This window comes from Sitophilus oryzae, unplaced genomic scaffold (genome assembly GCF_002938485.1).
Source record: "Sitophilus oryzae breed Bouriz unplaced genomic scaffold, Soryzae_2.0 scaffold_130_pilon_pilon, whole genome shotgun sequence".
Taxonomy (NCBI): Eukaryota; Metazoa; Arthropoda; class Insecta; order Coleoptera; family Curculionidae; genus Sitophilus; species Sitophilus oryzae.
The window spans coordinates 1382195-1399171 of NW_022145960.1; the positions used below are offsets into that span (position 1 = coordinate 1382195).

Here is a 16977-nt window from a genome sequence, read left to right on the forward strand (position 1 = left end):
ATGAAACTGCAGCTGGTCAAACATAAGACCGAGGGAGTGCTCATCACTAGTAGAAAAAAGGTTGAAAGCATCAGACTGGAATCACGGCTGATGCTGAATGTTGGAGGCCCGAAACAAATTAGGAGGTCACTGCTGTCGTCAGTAGTCACATCGGTACTGACTTATGGAATTTCTCTTTGGGCTGACGCCCTCAGAATACGAGGAACACGGAAAAGAGTCGCAGCAGTATATAGGCTGAGTGCCCTGAGAGTAGCTAGTGCCTTCCGCACTGTGTCTGAGGATGCGGTGTGCATTATCGCTGGAATACTTCCTATTGGAATTCTAGCCGAAGAAAGGCAAGTCCTTTATCGACGAAGAGGATCATCAGCACTGAGCCCTGATGCACTCAGAAGAGAAGAGCGGCAGCATAGTATACGCCGATGGTAGGTACAGTAGGAGGCCGCAACAAAGGGTAGGTGGACGTGCCGTCTTCTACCTCAGTTGAATGTTTGGCTGAATCAGAAACATGGTGAGGTCAACTACTACCTGACACAGATGATCTCAGGACATGGTTCCTTCCGAGCATATCTTCATCGTTTTAAACTCGATGATTCCCCGGAGTGCCCGTCCTGTCCAGGAGTTCCTGAAGACACGGAGCACGTGTTCGTTGTGTGCCCATGTTTCAACTTAATGCGTAATCATGGAGATTGTCCTCGAACAGGCAATCCAATCAGAGACCCTAATCGATGCGATGCTTTCTTTGAAGGCATCTTGGAACGTGACCAATACTTTTGCAACGAAAGTGCTTCAACACCTGCGTTCTTTAGAGAGGAAACAAGCCAGCAACAAGAACGGTTAGAGGAAGAGAAGCATTGACTTCATTTAATGGAAGGAAGAGCAATAGCTAGAGCCTTTCCCTGCGAAGTAATGCCTAACGGCGCCGGCGGTTTTCGCGGGGACTACAGAGGCCGGAGAAAGAGGAGGGTTTTAGGCCAATCATCTATAAAAAAACTGGCTTTTGTCAAAACCCTGAGACTGTATGATGAGTTAGAACTCAAGAAAGGGGAACACACAATAGATCTGTAAAGTCGCGGTGATTAACCCCCCTCCTAACTCCTAAACATTTTACATTTATACTGCAAAACTGTCTGGTAAGATCAAACTGATGAATGTTCTACAAGACAAATGTATATTCTGTTTTAGTATTCTAATAATAAACTAGTTACAAAGATACATTTTAACTTTTGTTTTGTTGTTACCTACTTCTCATAAGTTAATAAGGTAGTAATTTCCTGTGAATATTATTTTATTTTAAATCACGGAAGTACAATGAAAGAACGTAATAAACTGCAAAATTATATAGTATGCTGGTATTAAATGACCCAGATAAGGTACCATTATATCTATTTTTTTATTAAAGTATTATGTTCCATTAAAAACGATTAGAATGCCCAAGAATATTAGATCTTAGAATAAAAGTTCTATAATTTTGCGATCTTAAATATTGAATGCAGACACAACGCATCTTTTTCTTCAAAAAAACTTGGATATTTTCCACTGTGAACACCACCACAGAAACTGTGATAACACAATAAATGAACAATATGTCTAGCGGAAGATCGTAAATATGTGTGGGTTTCCATTTAAAAGAAATCAAGATGGCGTCGTATCTGTCAAAGTTGACATTTTAAAAAATGAGTTAGAAAATCGGCATCCTCGCAAAAAATGCATGCATTAGAAAATCTTTCTACTAACATTAAATACGAAAGAGAAAATTATAAATTGAGTGAGACACTTCAAATGATGTCCCTGTTCATGCGGGGCCGAGGTCGCCAACGCTCTGTATAGGGCATGGCACTGAAAGAAGAAGAGTACAAACAATGAACGATTCAATTTAAATACAAAATTCAATTTACTTCCACGCATTTAGTTCTCGTGAAACGTCAAGTTTCTTATAGATCAAACGATCTTCGCGATTCCCCCGATTCTAACTGTATCTAGTCAACCGTACCCACTAACTGAATATAATCAATATCGACTCTGATGATTTTAATCTTTTTTGAACGGCCGTCAGTTCCGATTATATGGAGGAAACGGCAGAGAGAACTAAAAACGTATAATTTAAAAAGCGGCAGTCGTTATTTTCAAATTACGAAATGGTCGTCGGAGTGGCATCAGAAGTAGAGGCGCCCGAAAAAGGATTCTCCTTCAAATATTTCAGCTTTTAGTTTGATTAATTTACTGGCATCTCTGGAATACATTAAGAATAAAGGCTTTATGGATTAACACAGCGTTTTAAAATAAGTGCAAAAATATTATAATGATTCAATGATTCCTTGTTAAATTAAAAATCAAGGGCAGTTAGATATAAGAATAAGATAGTAAGATATAAAAATTAGAGTTTTACTTTTTCTAAAAATGACATGCTAAGATTTATGGGAGTATTAAATAGTACTGAGTCAGTTGGTTCGTTGTGAAATATCATTGAAATATTAGTATTTTAATAAAACACGCTTTTAGATGTATGTATCAAATTTAATGAGAGTAACTTTATCTCTACATATGTATATGTTTCGGTTTGTTAGGCCTTTTTCAGGAGATTCTTAAAACTAACCGTCTAACTACACTGTAACGATATACCAAGATCGGCATTTCTGGCCTTGTGTGCTGATTTTCATGTCAATATATTACAGGATCTGTGGTAGTGGGTTTTCTCACTTTTCTGTTCAATTGTAATCTATTAGTAATCTATTAGACTATTTTGTAATTCTGGATTGTATTGGAGTATTACCATTATGAAAACACAACTGTTTATTAGTTCGTCTTACCTGACTAGTATTTATTAGTAGGAATTTTTAAGTGAATAGACAGTTTTTGCAAATAATGCAGTAAATTTATTTTCAAGCATTTTTTTTTAATTTACTCAACGGCTTAAGTTAGATATAGAATACATTTAGAAAATTAGTTTAGAATATTACGTAGGTATAATTTAATAATATAATAAAATTGGTATGGCATGGAATTTCAAAACCAAAAATTTGCATTACTAATTACTATTGGAAAAACGCTGTTAAACAGACAATAATTTTGAATCTGCCAATTGTCAATATAGTCTGTCCAACGACGTTAAAATTTCGACGGACGTCATCCAAAAAATGACAGAAAATACGATTTACCTGTGAATTAATATGGCAGACACAACTGTAATTGTCAGGGATCTCCTTCTCTTGGTCAGATTATATTCACTGTCTATATAAAATTAATGTTGATTGATTTAGCTATCAAACGTACAGCCAAAAACCGTTTGACCTATATGAAAGTAATTTTGCCCGAAGTCTCTTTGAAGTAAGTGAGCCCTAAGAAACTATGCATAGGGGATCTTCCTTATGGGAATAACGTATGGCGCAATAGTTTTTTGGCGAAGCTTTAGAAGCATACTCATTTGCACAGAATTTTCTTTAGTGAAACAATTGAACACTTAGAAGAAGTGATTTTAAGAAATGCATTACTTAAAGGTGTCACAGTTTATATGAAACATACAAATTTGCACCAATGTTCCTTAAGTGAAAGTAGTTGACTACTAAGAAGATATTCTAAAAATCTATCCCTTAAAAGTGAAATTAAAAATGAAAGTTTGAATACAGTTGTAACTGTTGCTGTAGAAGCATAAAAATTTGCTCATGTTCCATAAGCGACATAATTATTGAAACTGAAAGAATTTCGGACATTCATTGTCTTTGTATTTTTTGTTCATTGTTAGAAGTATCATCAGTCATTGTCAGAAGTATCACTGACCGTTATCAAGTGTGAACTAATCTAAATGCTAAAATTTCTGAGCCTATATACTAGAGCCGAACGCTCACCGAGTGAATTAGTTGGGTGCAGTCAAGCATGAGGTTGTCCACTAAGAATACCTGCACTGGAGCGTTTAATGAGTGGTTACCATATTGTTGAAATTTCAATACTTGGATTACTAAAGATTTTATTTTTGTTAGATATAAATATGGCCTCTTTAAATTTGCGCTGTTTCCAATGGAGTTCTTTGTGGACAACCCGGGCTTCCGACCATTTTATGTATAAAATCCTTAAGCGGCCCATACATTATCAAACAAATTGCGCAACACAGGCTGTTGCGCAACGAGTTGCCTATGTATGGTAACGTTTGATGCGTTGCGCAATTGTTTGATAAGTTTAAAGAATGTTTGAATTCTTTTGTGCAACAGGCGTTTGCGCAGCGCGTTGTGTATGTGTGTGTTATGCTTCGTTGTGCAATATTTTAGTTTTTTCATCCAAATTCTTTGTTTTCTTTTTTGTTTTAGGTATCATCGACATCATCTAGGGTATCTACGATAATAATTGACGCAATGGCAATTGAGGACGTATGATTGTTTCTCAAACAATGCACAACTTTTAATAAAAAGTTTGATCAAAATTTTACTAAGTGCATGGGTGATGCAGTTGTGCAACGGAACGTTGCGCATCGCTTTTTTGCGCAACTTGTTTGATAGTGTATGGACCGCTGAATCAGTTGTGCAACGCAACGTTTCGCATCGCTTTGTTGCGCAATTTGTTTGATAATGTATGGGCCGCTTATGGTAACGTTTGATGCGTTGCGCAATTGTTTGATAAGTTTCAAGAATGTTTGAATTCTTTAGTGCAACAGGCGTTTGCGCAGCGCGTTGTGTATGCGTGTGTGTTGTGTTTCGTTGTGCAATATTTTAGTTCTTTCATCTAAATTCTTTGTTTTCTTTTTTGTTTTTGGTATCATTGACATCATCTAGGGTATATACGATAATAGTTGACGTAATGGCAATTGAGGACATGATTGTTTCTCAAACAATGCACAACTTTTAATAAAAAGTTTGACCAAAATTTTGGTAAGTGCATGGGTGATGCAGTCGTGCAACGGAATGTTGCGCATCGCTTTGTTGCGCAACTTGTTTGATAGTGTATGGATCGCTGAATCAGTTGTGCAACGCAACGTTGCGCATCGCTTTGTTGCGCTATTTTTTTGATAATGTATGGGCCGCTTTAGCAGCTCAGGTTGTCCACAAAGTACCCCATTGAAAAAAGCGCAAATTAAAGAGGCCGTGTTCATATCTAACAATAATAAAATCTTTAGCAATCCAAGTATGGAAATTTCAACAATATAGCAACCACTCATTAAATGCTCCAGTGCAGGTATTCTTAGTTGAAAGCCTCATGCTTGACTGCGCCAACTAATTCACGGGTGAGTTCAATACTGAAAGTATCAATACTGAATAATTGTCTACCACATTCAAAGTGACGTAATTATGCTTTAGAAGCTTTTTTTGGATATAATTCCTCTAAGAGGGTGAAAGGTTTGCAATATATAATTTTATTTACTTCTGAATAACTTATTTTTGGAACAAAATAAAACACTAATTCACCATAATACACCAAAACACTTTACTTTTTAAGTGGATGCGCGTTTCGCTAGCCATGTTAGCATCGTCAGCAGATTATTAAAACTCATCAGTAGTTTTGGTGTATTGTGGCGAATCAGTGTTTTATTTTGTTGTAACATCAAAGGTTCGAACCCTCTACTGTAATAATTTATTTTTAATACACTCAGATGCAAAAAACACAACGGAGAAATTTTTGGTCAAATTTAAAAGTGTTATATTTTTACTAAACGTTCTCTAACCCAGTGTGAGTACATATTATCAAAGCAAACCTTTGAAGGAGGGTAAAAGGACAATAACTGACAATCTTTAAGTTGTTTAATTTAAAAAAAATTTAATGCTTAAAAAAGTAAGGGGGGCGACATGTTTCGGGAATTTAAAATATTCCCATCTTCAAGCCCAAAGCTAAAATACAATTACAGAGGTCAAATTTAAAATACAATCACAAACAAGTTAAAAAGTCAAATTTTTTTTATACAAAGTCAAAAAATTATTATATATATCACAAAATTTGTTCAATCACAGATAAAACAATATGGTATGTTAAATTTGAAAAATTAAAAAACAACTAGACTAAAATCATGAGGGGAGGGGAGCCGTATAATCCACCATAATTAGATAAATTGAAAGAAAAAACAAGGTAATAATCAAATCATACCTCAGTGCACAATTCAAAGAAAAATACTTAAGCAATAGTTAAATTTATTTTTAGTGATATGTTTTTTTTTGTATATAAATAATTAATATATATTTTTTGTATTAGTAATGTAAGTTGAGAGTAAATTACTTCAATCTGTATATTATGCTGATATTCAATTTTGTAGGATAGAATTTTTTTAGTTATGTTAGTTAAGAACCAGTTAAGAATTTTGTTTATTTTTTAATTAGTATATGTTGAATTTTAATTTATATTTCAAATTTATTTATTGTAGAAAATTAATATTTAATTTAGTTTAATTTTAAGAAATTTAATATTTATTTTAATTTATACAGGGTGTCCCAGAAATAAGTGCAAATATTTTAACTGGTAGTATAGTTCAACCCCAGAAACACGCCTATGAGGTTTTTTTCGCGAAAAAAAAAATTTGAAAATTCCAAATTTTTTGTAAATTTGTTTAGTTTTTAGTTAAAAAACATAATTTCTTGATAATATGGCAACATAGGTATTAGATTAAATTTACAAGAAAGAAAATCCAGAAAAGATCCAGTGGTTCTCAAATTTTTAGCAAAAAATCATTTTTTTTTTGGAAATTTTCAAAGTTAAATAACTCCGTTATTTTGGACTTATTTGAAAAACGATAAAGAGAAAATATGTTACTTTTATCGAGATCTACTACCCCTTAAAATATTTGCACTTATTTCTGGAACACCCTGTATATGTAGAAGACTTATTTTTTATTTTAATTTAATTAAACTTGTGTTCTTTAAAATAAAAGCATACTCACACAAAAGTCACTTAGGAAGTACAACCACTCAGAATCAATAAAACCAATTAGAGCCATCAACATTTAAAAACAACTCATTCATTGCAACTTTAAATTATATAATATATGTATATAAAATATATAATATTTAAAAAAAAATATACAGGGTGGTCCGGACTGTATTCCAGAAACTTCGGCAGCATATTCTGCAGATAAAAATAAGCAAAAAAGTTCGTATAAATATATGTCCTAATGCTTAGTTTCGGAGATACAGGGTGTAGAAGTTTCATTTTTATTTCGATTTTTTCCAAATAATTTCTGAAGTAAAGTCAATATTTGGATGAAAATTGGTGTCTGGAAGTTTTTTGGCATGAGAAATTTGATTTTGATGTCAATACGACTCTTATTTGCAGGGGGCGCCACCTGCATGTGTTTTAACTGTTTTGAAAGGTAATAACTTTTCGTCCGTACCTGTATAAAACCACTGAGTGAAAAAATATACATTTTCGTGATTTTTCACTTAAAAAATATCTCTTGGTAAAAGTCGCTACAAGCAACCGTTCTCAAAATATTTACAATGGAAATAGTCAGTACATGTCATTATTGAATAACTAAGTTGAGTAACATGTTGAGTAGATAGTTATTTGACTGAAATGATAAATCTGGGAACTGTTTATTTTTTTTTAATTAATTATAAAATAATGGTGATAAAACAGTTTCTGTTGAACTTTTGGCACAAAAACATTTCAGATTTATGATTTCAGTCTAATAACTATTTAGTCGACATGTTTAATTTATGTCAATGATGACAGGTATTGATAACTTCGATTCCAAATATCTGGAGAACCATTACTCCTAACGATTTTTACCAAGAAACCTTTTTTTACGCAAAAAACGTCGTAAACATACATTTTTTTACTCAACTGTTTTATATACGTACGGACGAAAAGTTATTACTCTTCAAACCAGTTAAAAAATATGTAGGTGGCGCCCTCTACAAGTAGGAGTCATATGGACATCAAAATCAAATTTCTCATGTCAAAAAACAACCAGACACAAATTTTCTTTATCTGCAGAATATGCCGCCGAAGTTTCCGGAATACAGTTCGGACCACCCTATATAATAATTTTTTGACTTTGTATAAAAAAATTTTGACTTTTTAACTTGTTTGTGATTGTATTTTAAATTTGACCTCTGTAATTGTATTTTAGCTTTGGGCCTGAAGATGGGAATATTTTAAATTCCCGAAACATGTCGCCCCCCTTGCTTTTTTAAGCATTACAATTTTTTAAATTAAACAACTTAAAGATTGTGAGTTATTGTCCTTTTACCCTCCTTCAAAGGTTTGCTTTGATGTTATATTGTTGTTATTTTTAGCCCTATTTTCATGATTTTGTTAGCAAGCTGTCAACTTTAGCAATGATATCAACTTTAATTCGTCAACTCAGTGTTTTTATAAACTTTAGTATTTGGCATATTATACAGGGTTAATCGAGGAGTTGTTTTTTACCCTAACTTTAAAACACCCTGTGCAATAATTTCGTATATACATTTTCCTAAAATATAATTTTACGGTCAGAACCATGTCTCCTGAGCACTTTGTTTTTTGGATCATGTCAATACATGCCTTGGTTAATTTTTAAGAGCGAAATGAACTTGCCACCAACAATTTGCAGTTTTTTCAATTATCATTTCTTTTTGAACTTATTTTTCAATATGACCAGGCGGCTTTGGTAATTATTGTGAACTATACAGGGTGTCCCAGAAATAAGTGCAAATATTTTAACTGGTAGTATAGTTCAACCCCAGAAACACGCCTATGAGGTTTTTTTCGCGAAAAAAAAATTTTGAAAATTCGAAATTTTTTGAAAAAAATTTTCGAAATTTTTTTAGTTTTTAGTTAAAAAACATAATTTCTTGATAATATGGCAACATAGGTATTAGATTAAATTTACAAGAAAGAAAATCCAGAAAAGATCGAGTGGTTCTCAAAATTGTAGCAAAAAATCATTTTTCTTGGAAATTTTCAAAGTAAAATAACTCCGTTATTTTAGAGTTATTTGAAAAACGATAAAGAGAAAATATGTTTCTTTTATCGAGATCTACCACCCCTTAATATATTTGCACTTATTTCTGGGACACCCTGTATATGTTCGACGTTTGGGAAATGCTTGGCAGGAGGGTAAGAGGTCGCGAAGCAGTAGCAGCTACATTAAATGAACTTCGCTTGGTCCTTAAAGAAGAATGGGAAAACATAACGCAATATGATATGCAGCCTCAATGACATGACGCATGACGGTACGAACGGACGTATATACAGGGTCCGGCAATAGTGCGTCGGGCAGCTGTAGCTCCTAGAATAAAAAACTTGGGAATCTTGTTTAAGTGCAGACCTAAAGTATGTACTAGGATGTATTTCAGGAAAATATTTTAACTTCTATAGGGTGGCTCAAAAAAGTGTGAGAGGATCGGGATGATTTTTTTAAATGGAACACCCTGTATATTACTGCATTTTTGGCTTCCTTTCAGATCACTTTACATAAACCTAAGACATGAGTAAATATATTTCGATAATTTCAGACATATTGATTTATTGATCAGATGTATTTCGAATTATTTGGGGCGTAATTTGCCGAATGCGATGTTTCAAGTCATCCAAATTTGTGGGTTGTCTTTTGAATACATTTTCCATAAGGATAATCCATAAAATAATATTTTTTTTCACTTTTTAATTTTTAAATGAGAATAACTCCAAAAAGCTTGGATTTGGGTATAGCACTTACATGGAAAATATTCAGAATTTTAAGGGCAATTCAAAAATGCAGAAAAATAATAATTATGTTGCCACGAGGGTTGCCATTAAAAGAAATTGTTTTGGACAAAACATTTTTGAGACACCCTGTATAATATTCATTTTTTGCATAATCTGCCCCGGAAAAATTAAAATAATTGATGTGGCCGAGCGATTTCCAAAAAAATGTGGTTCTCGAGATGTTGATATTTATTCAATATTTTACAACCACCCTGTACGAAATCAAATAGGATCGAATATCGATATTGTGAATATAGATAGATATAGATATTTCCGATATGAAGTATTCATAGAGAGATATAGCGGTATCTGTTATATCGATAGCTATATCGATATTTGTGGACGAATATATCGTTACTTGGTTTTCACGTATGTGAATTAGCTTGTGCACATCCGTTTTTCTCAATGAATTTATTAAATAAAGTTTGCACAAGCCGATTTTCACAAGCCGATTTGCACAAATTTCATGGGAGTGAAAATGGACCTTTATTTAATATATCGATAAAAATATCGATACTCAAGGCTTTGTGGCTCACCCCTACTCATAACCTCAAAATATCTCGCAAAATGTATGTATAAGTCAGATATATAGCCTTTAATCCATATCTCTAGTATAAGTTTATGCAAAACTGTGTTTGGCATGTGTGTTCATATCTTATTGCATAGTGCCGTAAGCGTTATGAATTAAAGGGAAGTGTGTGTAAATAATTATTATTGTACCCTCTATACGTCAAAAACGAAGTTCATAAATGCGAATGCCTTTAGCGTTGCCTATTTTTAGGTCTGTTTTATAAAGTAGATCCTCGGTAGCTACTAGATCTCATTTTTATTTGGGGTTCAAAACACGAGATTGATAACTTTGCACATAATATAGGGCTTTACGCATGACTAAGTTATTTTTTCCGCCGACATAAACTGCATAAACCGAGGCATAAACTGCTGTTATACAGGGTAAGTCTTAAATAAGTGCAAATATTTTCAGGGGTGGTATATTTTGACCCCAGGAACACGTCTATGATGTTTTTTTGCAAATAAAATATGTTAAAAATCGTGCATGTTCTTTTAAATTTCCCTGTATATTTTTCGAAAACTTTTTAGAACTGCCTGTTCATCGCTAATTTTCCCACGTTATAAATTCTTAATCTCTGATATTACCATAGTTACAGCTTTACTCTATGGTTACGGCACTAAAAGGGATGCAAATACAGAAAAAATTCAGGTGGCTATCAAAATTAAAAAAATCATTTTTTTTTAAATTTTCAAACTTAAATAACTCGGTTATTTTGGACTTATTTGAAAAATGGTAAAGAAAAAATATGTTTCTTTTATCGAGATCTACCAGCCCTGAAAATATTTGCACCTATTTAAGACTCACCCTGTATAATAAAAGTAACGGCGAATTGTTGTAGGCACAATAATAGCCGAGATGGTTACAGCTCTGGCAAGATTTGATATGGGTTGGCGCGCCTTAGTTCGATTCTCGATGACCCCATATAATTTTTTTAAATGGTTTTGATTTTTTTTATCCTTTTGAATTCAACAAAAATATTAGGTGTCAACTATATTACTAGCCAATAAATTGTAGAGGTTTGAGAAATTTTGTGTAGTTATACATATAATAAAGCTCGTAATAAAGTGGGAGATCGCTCTAACATAAATAACAATTCCGGTTTCGTCGTAAGTAAAGTAACCTTAATTTTGTTATTTTAAATAAAAAACACCCTGTAAATTTTTATATCCCTCTAGTAAATGTAAGTCGAAATGGTGCTTCATCTTTTTTTATATATTTAATAGTTTCGGAGATAATAGGGTTCAAAATTTTAACTTTCTTCTTACCATTCAAATAAAATTTAAAAAAAATATATACAGTGTGTCCAAGATAAGTATATCTCGAAAAGTATTTTATAGATACGTAAAACGGTTCATCACGAAAATGATTCTAAATGTATGTATAAGAGGATTTCCAGGGGATGTATCGAGGATGTAGTGGATGTACCGAGGATGTAGGGGATGTACTAGGGGATGTACGAGGATGTAGGGGATGTAGCGAGGATGTAGGGGATGTACCGAGGATGTACTGGAGGATGTAGGGGATGTACTAAGGATAGAGGATGTAGGTGTACACTTTTTGCCCTATGTGTTTACCCCTCGGTTTGCACTTAAACAAAATTCTCAAGTTTTTTATTCTAGTGCCCGACGCACTATTGCCGGACCCTGTATAGGCAGTTATAGCAGGCAAGGGGGGCAGCAGTAATAAGTATTAGGATAGTTTCTACATTTTTTTTCTGTTTGTGTACTTGAGTATTACATATGTTTTCTTTAATATCGTTAGTTCTGTTATCGTTATTAATGTTTATTAAAACCCGAACTGGGGGTATCGTTAATCGTTAGTCTTTAACGTTTTTTTTAAATTTAGTATAGAGTATTCAATCTTTAACGTTTTTTTAAATTTAGTATAGAGTATCCAATGCAGTGTAATATGACGTGACGACAATAGTCACCAAAACATTAAAAAATTACATCAAAAAGTATTGATAATTGAAAAATTACAAATTGATTGTTATCAGTTCATTTCGCTCTTAAAAATTAACCAAAGCATGTATTGACATGAATTAAAAAACAAAATGCTCGGGGGTCATGGTTCTGACCGCAAAATTATATTTTAGGAAAATTTACAGACAAAAATTCGATTAACCCTGTATAATATGCCAAATACTAAAGTTTATGAAAAGCTGAGTTTACGAATTAAAGTTGATATAATTATATACAACTTGCTAAAAAATCATGAAAATAGGGCTAAGTAACAAAAATACAACATTTTAAATTTTACCAAAAATTTCTCCGTTGCGTTTTTTTTGCATCTGAGTGTAGTAATAAATAATTTCTGAATAGTTAATGTATAGCTACATAATAACGAAGGAATTTTATTGATAACAATTACTATCTATGGCCTGAATTTATTATAGCGTGAAGTTATCGAATCAGAAATAATTATATAACCGTCAGACATTTTAATTCTATCTATACTTAACTATAACGCTACTCTGATACTGAATCGCATTCCTTCGTAAAAATAGGAAACGCAGGCATAGTAGTTAGTGAGGATTTACTTTAAAATTGGGTCATTCTAATTATCTTTGTAGATGAAGAATCTGTTAACGAGCTTAGAAGGAACGTGCAACATGCAACAATTAACTAATTTTTATTACATCTTGCATAAGAATATTTTGCTGTCGATTTAATGTAATGCTATATGATGCTAAATAAAAAATAGACCAATCAATGTATTTTAACCATATTTTTAGCCACATATTCACTATACGCTGATGCGCCGATACACGAATTGTATTGGAAATTCGTCCAAGAGTTGGTTTGGAAATTCGTCCATTTTGTGTTCGTAATATTTCTTTGATAGTTCGCCCAAATATATGGTATAGGATTACGAGACTCATTCGCGACCCGCAACGACAGTGCAAGACTTAAAGAGCTTTGCACATTTTTGATAGTTATTATCTGCAAGATTGAAAGGGTCTTGCAGCAAAACCAAACCAAGACTACTCATTAGACTGCAAGCCCAAGACTAAGAGGGTCCTGGCCAAAGACATCTACGAGTAAATAAAGAGAGACAAAACAATTTACATTTTATCGCGATCACGAACCGTGTTCCGCAAAAATCGGTGATGACAGATTTACGCGGTATGTGATAGAATACGGTTTGAATTCCAAATATTATTGTTATTAATGTTTTTTGGGTACCTATAGAAACGTTAAACTAAATATTTGTATTGGTATAACTTTAATTAATATACATAGATTGTGCCAGGATTATACTTTTGAAATTATTTTTAGTTTTCTAATTAAATTATATTACAATAGGGAAATTACAATGGCAACTAGCGGCATCGCTGTGGATTCATCTTTACTACGAAATTGTCGAAATCTGTAGGAATTACGCTGACATTTGACGTTTTCATTTGTTATTCAACTTATATTTGACAGCGCGCGGTTGTGAGTTTTCTGCGGTAGTTGAAAAATTTTGTAGCTTTTGAACAACTTTCTAATAATTATTAGTGTTTATTACAAAGAACACTATTTAAAGTAGTTTTTAACTATCTACGATGGTTCGCCAGTGCATAGTTTGTAAAAAGATGGACTATTCTAACCCATGACACCCTAGTGTCATTACTTTTTTTTACCTTTAGCCATGCTTACAGTAGCGTATTTAGATACTCTTAGTTATAAGTAGATTATTACAAAAATACGTATATTTTCTTATTTGTTGGCGCTTTCGATTGTGAAATTAGAGTTACCTTCAGTTAGACCTCAGGCAAAACTAGTTATAATGGAAAATTGGTCTGAGGCAATCCCAATCAATTTTTGATAAAATTCATCAATTTCTGATAAAAAAAAACCTCACGCCACCGTCAGCCAATGATAGAGGCAAATGACAGAAAGATAGACGAAATTTAACCGTGTTGTCTAAAAACCATGTATGATTCTAAAAAATTGAGTTTTATGAATGGAGTGTTCTGTCTACCCATTTAGATGTCTTTGGTCCTGGCCTCACTAATTATTACTATTATTCACGATTAATTTTATATTATTATTGTATTAATAAAAGTATGTTTTTGTTATCTTTATATTTTAAAAAATATAGGATATGTTAGATAAGCTTCTCTTTCTCATATAGAGCTAAAAATCATGTTTGATTTTATACCGGGTGCGTCTCAAAAGTGGCTCACCCTCTATAACGTTTTTTATTTTTTCAGATAAAAAAATGAGATTTGGTATGTCAGTATATGAAATAAATTAGGATTGATTGACGTATTCAATAATTGTTTTCGGTCACTTCCTGTTTCACCGGAAATGACTACAACTTTTGATTTTTAAATGGCACCCTCGGTATTTTTTTACTTTATTCGATAGAAAATAACACTCTGAATAGAATGACATATCATATGTCAACTTTTGACACTTCTGCATATGGTTTATTTGAAATTATAACATGGGGTTTATAATAACAATTTGACTGGAAATACCAAGCGTGTGCATGGTATCAAATTACATATTTCTAAAAAATGCTTTCTCCAAATATGCTAATGAGCCACCCTCGTTCCATTTGAAAAAATTGAGATATGATTAAAAATACGATTTGGGCATCTTTTAATCGGCCAGGACAAGACACTAAAACATTTGACGATCAAATCTATTTTTCCAAGGCTCCTTGATTAAAAATTAATGTTTTTAACATAACCATGGCATTCTATATTGAAATTTAAAATACGATTTTTTATTAAGCGAGAATGTCAAAAGTTGACATATGATATGTCATTCTATTCAGAATGTCATTTTCTATTGAATAAAGTAAAATATAATATCGAGGGTTCCATTTAAAAATCAAAAGTTGTCATTTACGGTGAAACAGGAAGTGACCGAAAACAATTGAACACGTCAATCAATCCTAATTTATGTCATATACCAACATACCAAATCTCGTTTTTTTTTATCTGTAAAATAAAAAAAGTTATAGGGGTGAGCCACTTTGAGACGCACCCGGTATGCGCACATAGTGCTCGTGCTCACACAATTTTTTTCTTATTGAATCAAGCATCAAATTTGCTATGTATAAACCTAAAGTTTCAAATTCACTTTAAAATACTACAATATTTTTTTTAAGTTTAATTATTGTAATTTTTCTAAAAAAAAATTTTTAGGTAACCAAGAATTTTGCAACTAAAATTATTCGTTTTTTGTATGAAAAGAATATCGAAAACATTCAACATTGTATTTTTCAAGCATCTAAATGGTGTGAGCAATAACATTATGGACTCTCTCATTCCAATAAATAGCTATGGCCCGTGAGCAAGAGTGTAATCGTACCCGTGTCATCTATAAGTATCGTTAAAATTTTCTCAAAGTGGTGTCATCAAAATTAAATTAGATTGCTCATTTTCTTCTAAAATATTGATGTAACACATCGCTAGAAAAATGACGATATACATACATACATATATCGATAGTTTACAGTACTTAAAATTTCGATGTATATTTTGCATCTCAACAATCAGGCAGCTGCTTTTTATTTTGTCATATTGCTAGAATTCTGCTGTTTATAACGGCATCAAAAATTATGTTTCGTTCTAGAATGCAAAACTGGTGCAAAAATTTAACAAAATATTTTCGCTCGTAAACTATGGTAATATTTTTGCTTGCAAAAATAAAGATATACCCGAAGCATAAATACATCGCTTTATTTTGAAATATTACAGAGCACATTTTTTATATTTTAAAATTTGTTTTTAGTTCTGAATCTCTTATACTACATACTACGCTTTAGAAGAACGACAGGCAACTGTTACATGATACATTTTTCAGGAGGGGCGAAAAACTGAATTTTAAATCTTAAAATGGCCATAATACCGTAAAATAAAGTGCAATTATTGCGAAAATAGTCAGGTTTCTTTAATTATTGCAATTTATTTTAGGTTTTAATGGCCATTTTTAAATTTTAATATTTAATTTATCGCATCTCCTGTAAAATTAACTATTTAACAGTTACGTCGTTGTTCTTCGGGAATGGGAAATAGGTTTTGTTTTCGATTTTTTTGTTTTAATGCATATGGGTAGAGGACGCTGCAGTTGATATACATATATGTTACAAAGCCTAATATACTAACTGTACCTAATTAAATAATATATATTTTCGCTACTATAAAAATTGAGGCAAATCATTCATCGCCGAAGTCATTAGAAATATTCAAAACAAATTTTAGTGCCGTATACTGTATAGGATATTATCCCTGATATTATCTCTTAATAAATGGACCATATTTTGAACACTAATTGAAGGTAAATTTATTTTTTAATTTGGATAATGATAAAAAAAGTTGACTAAAAATTAAAATTGGCAATAATTAACCATGTATCAAACTTGATATACGATGTATAAATGTTTCTACCTAAAAAGAGAAATCTTCTAATGCAAGTTCTCACACACATCGTGCGACAATCCTCCAGTTGCTTGATCGGAAATCAATTATTTAGAGGTTTTGTTTATTTTTGTTTGCAATTATTGACAAGATGTGTGTGTGTGGCAGGCATTATTAATTGCCACTACTGACACAAATAAGACCTACATCGTCGACTTAATATTCATCAAAAGAAGAAATGTACGGGGTGGTTAACTCAGAATGTACGCCGGCTGTATCTTAGAAACTACTTATCGTATAACTTTTGCAAAAAAAATCTAATAAGTTATTCGACCAAGAGAAATCACTGGAAATGATTTTCAGTTTCGAAAAATGTCAGTTTAGTTTATTTTTCAAGGAATACAGT

The 16977-nt window shown here is 32.4% G+C and overlaps 2 protein-coding genes across 6 annotated transcripts in view; both read left to right on the forward strand.

Annotated features, from left to right (window-relative positions):
• On the forward strand, nucleotides 1–426 carry LOC115874997. The gene has a single exon (XM_030890309.1). It carries the CDS (start codon nucleotides 1–3, stop codon nucleotides 424–426), a length of 426 nt encoding a protein of 141 aa, XP_030746169.1.
• Nucleotides 1–16977, forward strand: part of LOC115874979 (protocadherin-like wing polarity protein stan) — a 273618-nt gene that overhangs the window by 102404 nt on the left and 154237 nt on the right. The window lies entirely within an intron of this gene.

Coding starts and splice junctions, on each gene's coding strand:
- LOC115874997 (XM_030890309.1), top strand. CDS start 1: ATGAAACTGCAGCTGGTCAAACATAAGACCGAGGGAGTGCTCATCACT.